General features: G+C 37.5%; 1 protein-coding gene across 1 annotated transcript in view; it reads left to right on the top strand.

Moving 5' to 3' along the window:
- The window catches only part of LOC115240292 (protein yellow-like), a 5,816-nt gene extending 423 nt beyond the window's left edge, over window positions 1-5,393 (top strand). Inside the window, exons 2-5 of the mRNA XM_029815357.1 lie at window positions 1,738-1,895; window positions 2,161-2,475; window positions 3,220-3,469; window positions 4,452-5,393. Coding sequence (XP_029671217.1) covers window positions 1,738-1,895; window positions 2,161-2,475; window positions 3,220-3,469; window positions 4,452-5,392 — 1,664 coding nt within the window. The 3' untranslated portion in view covers window position 5,393. The remainder of the gene's footprint in view (window positions 1-1,737; window positions 1,896-2,160; window positions 2,476-3,219; window positions 3,470-4,451) is intronic.
- The last annotated feature ends 4,096 nt before the right edge of the window (window positions 5,394-9,489 follow it).

The raw sequence follows: 9,489 nt of genomic DNA, 5'->3' as shown, positions 1-9,489 counted from the left end.
ATAATTCTAATAATATTAATAATTAATTTTACTAATAATTTTTAATTATCAAATAATTTGTCATCATTGTTTTTTATTTTTGTAAATTACATTTTATCTAATCACATTTAGGTATTTTGATCGTAAATGACTTTGAATCGCAAGAAATGAAAAAAAGGAATTATTAATTTTTTTTTTAAATGATAAATTTTAGAAAACAGACGCGCGCTGAACCTTAGAACAACATTATGTTTTTTGTATAAAATATGCGGGCAATTGAATTACAACGCAAACACGAAATCTGCACTGCTGTTACTGTACCGTAAAATTCAAACGAGTTTCATTTGGGAACCTGCCATAACAAAAAGAAACGCCCGATATTGCCTCGTAAAGAATGTAATTATAATGCTCGCTGGTGCCGTAAAGTGGTTTTCATGAAAAATACTCACGCAATGTACAGAGCGGTTTTTTTATTTGCATAAGGCCCAGAAGTATCGAAATTTCACATTGCGGAACATACACGATAATTGCATGACACTAAAGCCATAAATACAATTTCTTCAAAATGCTCAAGAATTACATTATAGGGAAATAAGCAAACTAAACTATCCTAAGACAAAAATGCTTATATAATAAACTAGTTTTAAAAATATATTTTTCTATCTGTGAGAGGGCTATTTAAAACAAGTTACAATAAAAAAATATTATATAAACATTTTTAAAATAATTATTTCAAACTTCTAAATGCTCTAACATACTGATTTAAGAAGCAATTTTCCTAGAAATTTTCACAAAATTGATAACTGTCAAAAATTTCATAGAACAGTTAACATCCAACGTTTTTAATAGATGGTTTCAAAAAAACGAGACCAAAAAATCTGACAAATTACGTACGTCTTTTTTATTATTAAATCGCGAATAAAAGGCGTTGCGCGCGTTTCTGTTTGATGTCCTCGATTCCTATTCCCGATGCATTGATGCAGTTTTACAAGCAGATGCGCGAGTTCCCATGAACCCATCCGCCAATGACCTATACCGCGACTGGAGCCCGAAGTCGCAATACGAACGAGAGGGAAAATCATCTTCGGAGAGAAGGGATTCGCCATTCTCTCCTTTCGTAGGATCTCCAAGACACACTTACGACCCGGATGGTGAATATGGTAGTCGCGTAACATTCATGGTGCTATCTCGAGCAATCGTCTTCCTCGCGCTAGGCATCTGTATCACAGTGTATCGTTAGGGCGAAAGCGATAGTCTCGTCGTTTCTCTGCTCTCGCAGGATTTCGAATCGCTACAACCGTAATCGTCGCTCGCGAAGTAAGTAGGAACGATGGCAGATTCATCTTCGTAAATCACTTTCTTGCCTTCGTATTAATACGCGCCGCTATCTCATACGTTATCGTCATGTCACACGTTGACAGATAATTATCATTTAATCGAGCACACGATGCATCCATCGAATGTTGACGATTACCTCGCGAATGTAAAGGCCCACTTACCTCGATAAAGGAGATAATGTTGCAGCAGGTTTCAATGTATGTAACGTTGCAAAAATTTCACTGAATTTCTAATTGTACGAAGAGCATTTAGCTTTGTCCCTCTACCTACTTTCATGTACTCTCTTTCGTTTCATTACTTAATAACGATATAATCATACGACAGATTGTAATAAGTAATTTGACGCGCAACTTAGCGTCATTAGAATGTAAAGTTTATTAAAGGAAAAAGATGCATTTATTCTAAAATTTTGTTTCACAGATATGGCGAGCATGTTACCATGGTTGTTGTCAATATCACTATTAAGTGTTCCAAAATTTGCGGTTCATACGGGTCCCAGTATCTTATCCAGGGATCTTCAAGCACCTGCGTTGCCATTAACTTCATCAATTTTGACTTCACGATTCTCTTCGATGCATGTAAGAAAAATAAGGGGAAACGGAAAATTTAATATCAAAATTATAAAACTATTTCTTTCTAATTTCTTTTGTAAAAAAATGTTGAAGTTTGAAACACATATTTGTGTTTTAAAAATATATGATATATATAATATTATCGATTATCTACTTATGCGCGCGAACAAATCTAAATTATTTATATATTTGTAAATCAGATTAAATTCTTCGGCTTATAAACTGACATCTTATCTAATGATAATTTGTCTCGCGCGTTGATCAATCACAGCCCATCAATCATAGAGGTTCTACATCGGCTTCTGATGAAAATGCTGACTCTCGAAATTGTGACTCTTACGGTAATCCGCCGGGAAAGAAACCCCCGAACGTAGACAATCTTTATGGATCGACACCGCAATTAACGCGACATCGCGTTTCTACATCCAATCTAGGAGGAAGCGATCTTTCGAAACATGTTGGAAGAGCTATTGATGCATTCCGCACGGATCCTCACTCGGTCAATCAATTGGATTTTCATGATTTCGGCGACGGTTTCGAGCCGGGGTACATTGCGGATGACTACGTCGGGCCCGCTATGGAACTAGTGAGTGCAACGTTTTTTATTGCAAAATTTTTAGGCGAGAATTCGCAGTCCGAGATTCCGCAATATCTGCGTCAGCAGGTTTTGCATTATGACGTCGAAAGTGAGGAAAATCGCTCGAACAGCTCTCGCAATTGAAGCTCACTATAATTCGCGACTAAAAAATTTGTTTATATGATTTGATATCTGCCGTATATCTCTTAATATATATTTAATATTTATTTTATATATAAGATTTAATAAGTTTTAATTACTACAATGTTTTCCATGCTATACAAGATATAACATTAAATTTCCGTATTTTATCAGTAATTATAGATCATTTCGTGGTTTCAAGTTATTAAAATGCATTGCAAATTATTTTTTAATGAGAGTGATTTTTGCGATAAAAGCAAATAACATTTATAAGTAAATAACTGATTAATATATCTCATAATCGCGATGCGTATCTATTTTATTTGTCAGAAATTCCATAAAAGTTTCTTTTGCATTTCACATTTAAATCTATTATTCATACGATATATCGAAACAATAAAAAAATTTCTAAAGGGTTTATGTTATGTAGAATAAATTTTTATAGAAGTAAAATGTATGTTTTTGCTAACGACAAATTATCTTATTATATGATAATTACAATTCGAAATGGCTAATATATATATATATATACAGTAGATTGTCAAGTTATATATTGAAGATTTTTTTGACAAACTTATGTATTATTTACAATCTATTATTTTTTTCTAACAGATGTACGCCTGGTCCACGATTGATTTTGAATTCGATAGTACCGAGGCGAGAGACAACGCTATATTCGACGGCGACTACATCGCGGAAAATAATTTGCCTCTCGGCCTGGATGTTTGGCGCGATAAAGTCTTTATTACTCTGCCAAAATGGAAGACTGGAATACCGGTGACTCTGGCTACTGTGCCGAAACATTCCAAGAAAAGGAATCCCAAACTAAGACCGTACCCTAACTGGCAGTGGCATCAGTCAGGTGATTTTTACGTTAATTGTTAGAATCATGTCGAAGAACTTGCTCCAGGAGATCTTATTCTATGGATGTGATTATATTTAATAATTGTTTTTGCTATACATATATATATCATAACAGTTGCGTCACTTGTTTATCTTTAAGATTATTTATTTATTTATTCATTTATTTATTCATTTATTTATTTATTTATAAACGGGAAAGAGATCCCTTTAGAACAAAAAAGAAAGAAAATGTAATAACAATTTCAGCATCAACAAAAACTCAGAATAAGATAATGAGAAAAAATAAATGAGAAAAAGACAGACATAACAAGTTATAAAGAAAAAACAAAACAAAAGAATAAAATAAAATAATTATGTGAATTATTATCGAATTAATCGAGAATCTTGAATGCGTACTGTAAAAATCTGCTCTGCTCTGCTTTACGAGTTTAAATCTAATCAGAAAGCAACGGAGATGTCTCGAAATATATCAAGAATTTAAAAAAGATGCTTTTAGAGATCGCATTAATACAGTTGACGCAAACATGCATGGATACATTGTTTACTTAAAAGAAAAATCATCAATGGTTAATGACAATTTTCTCCGAGAATGGATTAAATCATATTTGTGTAAAATTAGAACAAAGAGTGTGAAAATGTAAGAAACAATATGAGATTATCATCACGCAATCGGGAAAGTACGGAAACTGAGTAAATAAATTTCCCATGAATTATCTCTCGCGATAATAAACGAACCTTCTATTATTTCTCGTTCGAAACAAAAGTAAACTGTTGGATAATTTTTTAAACTAATTTGTGAGAAAGTAAGCAAACGGTTGAGCAAAAAAAAAAAAAAATGAGAAAAATATTTTTACTAAAGAATAAAAAAATATATTTTACTGAAAAATATAGAATTTTTATATTTAATATGAATTTTCCGTGAAATCTGGTATTATTTAAACTATTTCAGCATTTTTTATTCTACGTGTTTATAATTCTAGAAAACTGCGAGAGATTAACATCTGTCTTCCGAGTCCAAGTGGACGAATGCGATCGACTGTGGATCCTCGACTCCGGCAAGACGGAGCTCACCATAAGATCCAAGCAATTATGCCCACCTGCCATATTCATCTTTGATCTGCACACTGACAATCTCATCAGAAAGTACACCCTACCGGACGAACAGATCAAGCAAGATTCCCTATACATCAACATCGCGGTTGACATCAGGAACAACGATTGCGGCTCCGCGGTGGCTTACCTGAGCGACGTATGGCGATACGGTATCGTGGTGTACGACTTCTTCAAGGACACCACTTTCCGAGTCGAGCATCACTTCTTCTATCCCGATCCATTGGCGTCCAGGTACGAGCTGCACGGTATAAAGTTTCAATGGACCGATGGAATATTCGGGATCGCGCTCAGTCCCGTGGACATTCGCGGCGACAGAACCCTCTTCTTCCATCCAATGTCCAGTTTCCGAGAGTTCGCCGTATCCACGTCGATCTTCAGGGACAAGGGAACCGTGGATCGAAACACGGAGGAGTTCATGCCTGTGGGTAGACCCAGAGCCAAGGACTACGGCCATTCCTCGGGGTCTGCGATCGATCGGGACGGCGTCATGTTCTTCAACATGGTCACGAGAGACTCGGTCTGGTGCTGGGATACTAGAAAGGAGTACATACCCCAAAATTTGGGGGTGATTGGGACCAGCAACGTGTCCTTGGTGTTTCCGAACGACATTAAAGTGGATCACGAGACGGAGCAAAGTGTGTGGCTGCTCTCGAATCGGTTGCCCATGTATTTGTACGGTACTCTGAACAGCGGAAAGATTAATTACAGGATACTTAAAGCGAACGTCAAGCAGGCTGTCAGAGACACCGTCTGCGATCCTAATTACGTAGTTCCTGACTCGGATCCGAGCCTCGACGACAATTGCTGAAAAAATCTTGCTAAAATTTTCTTTTCTTTCTCTCTTTATTTTAAGTTATTTCGTATATTTATGATTATCGCGAGTTATAAAATATGACGAACTGAATTAAACGATTCAGTGAATACGTCCTTGTATAATATAAATATGCAACACATTATTTAAATATTATTATAAGTAATGCAGAACTTTCTTTTAATCCAATTACCAATGACTAGTTTATCATATATAAAATTTCTAGCATATAAGTATATTTTGCATGTACATAAATTTTTTATTTTATAGAAATACGTTTTTCTATAGCATGCATAATATTCCAATTAATTTTTATGCCCCAGTTATTTATAATATAATAATTATAAAAAAATATTTTATATAACCATATTTGTCAAATTTTCAAATATTATTGTAATATTCATACAATATTTTTTTATAATTTTGATGTCTGGTAAAACATATCTGTGATTTTTAATAGCGGAAAATTGCAATTTATCCAAGCTTGTAATTTTACAGTATCTTATCTTTCTTCTCTATATTACATTAATTAATTTTTAATTATATCAAATGATTTACACAGTTTCCGTTACTAAGAATGTGCAGAATTTCTGGTAGAAGTATTTGATGATGTTTCCGATATAGTGTTGTTTGAAAACTCTTCCATCACACTGCCATCTCCTAATGAAACCGGTGTTTTCGTACCGTCGTCGTCGTTTCTCTCGAACATGGAATAAAAGCTATCATCTTGTTGCAGACTCTCATCTTCTTGATCCGCCCTGAAAAATCGATGAATCGAAAATATATTTGCCTTCTCGTAAATATCTCCATCCTCGTCTTCGTTTCTTACGCCTCGTACCATCGTTTCTAATAAACTTAAAGTTTCGACATTCTCAGATCGCGATATCGTATCGTTATTTGTTGTTTCTAAATTCATTACTGACTCTCTTCTATGATTTTCTAACGTAACTTCGCTATCCGAAAGTTGCGTCAACTTTTGCAGTTCTTCTTCATCACTTGATCTTAGCATCGATTGATTAAAATTATTCTCTTTAATAAATGATGAAGACAATTGCGAAGCATTCTCAGGAATGCGATTAGATATACTCTTCTCGCTTTTATTAAATAATGTGTCAAATTGATTATTATTACTACTATTAGATAATTGCGAGGTTGTATTATCAGCGTCTCTAAGAGACGAATTATTCTCATATATTATCTTTTCAGAAGAAACGTCGATTGCACTTATATATTTTTTATCTGGCAAATTGCAAGGATTATCATGCAGCGAGTTGACAGATGACGTGACGTCTATATCATCCGGTCGACTGTCATTCGAATTGTCATGCAAAATCTGTTGATGTAACAAGATGGTATCTTCACGCCTGTCTTCTTCCTCAAGGCTTGTATTAATCGCGGTAAAGTTTGATGATGGAAAATCGGTGTTGTTTGCAATGACGTTACTTATATCTCCATATTCCTCGATCCGCTCGGCCGATGACGTGACGTCATGGACACTTTCCTCCGATACTTCGATGCCAAAGTCCCTTAATATGCACACCAAAAGGATATTCGTCGTTTCAATATTTTCCACGCTCGAGCGCGTGTCCTCCTGGGATCCGATAGTCGTCGAATCCTCTATAATCGCGGTCTCCGATTCATGGGACGCTTGTTCCTGATCGATAAATATTATGCACAAGTCGCGATTGTCCTCTCCGGCGACGCGATTGCCCCTGGCATCGGGAAACGATAAACTTCCAAGATTGCCTCGGTCTGTTATCCGTTCAAGATCAAAGTCGAACGACGACGAATCCCGATCCCATTGCACGACCGTCTCGTTGTTAACCCGGCAGACGAATTCCGCGTTGAGGTCCTCGCGGCAGAATGTCGGGAAACTCGGGAGGGACTCTCCGATTCTAGTTTGAGCGCGCCGGAAGATCCTCGTCACGATCTCGGGCTTGAAGAAGAAGGCACTGTGCAAAATGCTGGCGACATTGTCGTCGACGATGTCCCGTTGCTGGCTCTCTCGGGATCTCTCGTTCTCCAGAAATTGACGGTGTAGGTTCTTGTTGGTCAGTATAACTCCCCGAGGATGGAAGCTCCACTCGATGTTCCTCGTGATCTCCCTGAGATTCAGTGACATGCACGCTTGTTCAGCGTGACGCTCGTTTAGCTCGGAGCTGCTGTTCCCAATTTCTTCGCGATTAACTTCCGGAATATAATTGGAAACGCTCGTGGAAGTTTCGATATTTTCCTCGTATCTCTTTGGCGTTTCGTATTTCGACTCGTGTTTCCCTTCGGCTTTCAATTCCTCCTTATCTTCCGATATATACTCGTTGCAAACTTTTAAAGCGCTTGATTCTTCGATTGATTGTTTGCAACTCGAATTATGCCCTCTTGTTGCATTCATTTCTTTTCGCTCTTCCAGCAAAGTAAGGTCGTTGTAGGATTTATAAACTTTCATCTCTGTCACTTCAGATTCCCCTGTCGATTGTTCGAAATTCAACGATGACTCGCGATTCTTTTTCTCTTCCAATTTTTTCTTATCCTCCAACAGAGTAAGCTCATTAAAGGCTCTCAGAGCTCTCAGCTCCACGGCTTCGCGTTCCTCGTTCGACAGTTTGCGACTCGGCGACAAATCGTGTCTTCTTCTGGCTTTCATCCCTCTCTTACTCGCCAACAACGTAAGATCATTCTGAGTTTCTGAAGTTTTCGTCTCGCGTTTCTCCGATCTCGCATAATTTTTTTCCGTAAGCGACGAGTTGTAAATGAAACGTGGATCGATCGATTGTCTACTTCGTACCCTCTGTTCCGATCTATTTCGCGCGTTCAAGGAATCGCTCGATTCGTCACAAGCCTCGGTCTGAACGTCCCTTTGACAAATCCCGGGCGGTTTATCAGTCGCGACGACATCCCTCGTGTATCCCGAGGGTCGCGCAGTTTGGGCTAAGGATATACTTCCCCAGGCAATCGTCTGCTTCGTGGGAAATCCTTCGAACTTTTGCATCTGTTTCCTTAAACGGTACGCCTCCGAATACTTGAACGTGGAATCACGTCCGTTGATCTTGTCTTTCTGTTTATTGACGATGGATAAAAAATGTCTAAATTCTTTCTTATCGATGTCATGTTTTATATTTTTATCATTGATATCGATTGATCGCGCGTACTTGCCGTTTCTCGACGCGTCGGTATTTCTCTTCGAGGCACGATGACACGCGCACAATGACGTTCTCGAGTTCTTATGGCATTCTTTCTTGTTTGCGTCCGAACCGGTTGGCGTTAGCTTGCCTCGATAAGGATGTTTTCTTCGATCGAGTTGGTCGAGCCATCTTTCCTTCTGGTTTGTAGAAATAGGGCGAAGTTTCGCCTCCAGTTTCCTCACAAAAGAAGCGCATGGCTTGGCTTCCATATTTCTCGCATGTTTGCACTCGACAGAAGACAAAGGACAATGCTCAATTCTTGCCAGCCTCTCTGCTCTTTCTCCTCTTTTTTTCTTTCTCGATGATGCGTCTTCTTGAAGCTCATGAGACTCCGTTGATTTCGCGCGATTATTTACTCTATCGGGTGTAACATCTCTACCTCTTGTCAATGAAACATCTTGCTTTTCGTCAATCAAGATCTGCTCTTTCTTATCAACGGAAATAATTTTGTTATTATCTTCTTCTCCTTCTCTCTCTATCTGAATGTTTTGCATAATGATTTCCTTCATCAAATTGCAATCCACAGCTTTTTCTACATCTTTTGTCGTCTGTTTACTTCTTAAAGCATCGTTAATTTTTTCTTTATTTTTCCTCCCGTCTTTTTCTATTTGAGAATCTTTCACAATGTCTTCCTCTTTCAAAGTACGATCCGCAGTTTTTTCTATATTATTTTTCCGTTTGTTTCCTAAAGCATCATCCATTTCTTCTCCAACTTTTTCCAGGGAAAATTGTGCCACTACTTTTTCCTTCGCTTCGGGTGTTTTCTTTATTACATCCTCTTCATTCCAGTAAAATCGCTCCTGTATTCTGGCGCATGCGTCCATTACGTCCTCCGCAGTTATACCCAGCAGCTTCATCGATTTTTCTGTCACGCTCAAGTCATTGACACTCGAATTGTTGACACTCGAATCGTTG

Source organism: Formica exsecta, unplaced genomic scaffold, assembly GCF_003651465.1.
Source record: "Formica exsecta isolate Colony F162 unplaced genomic scaffold, ASM365146v1 scaffold423, whole genome shotgun sequence".
Taxonomy (NCBI): domain Eukaryota; kingdom Metazoa; phylum Arthropoda; class Insecta; order Hymenoptera; family Formicidae; genus Formica; species Formica exsecta.
This window is presented reverse-complemented; position numbering and strand designations above follow the sequence as displayed.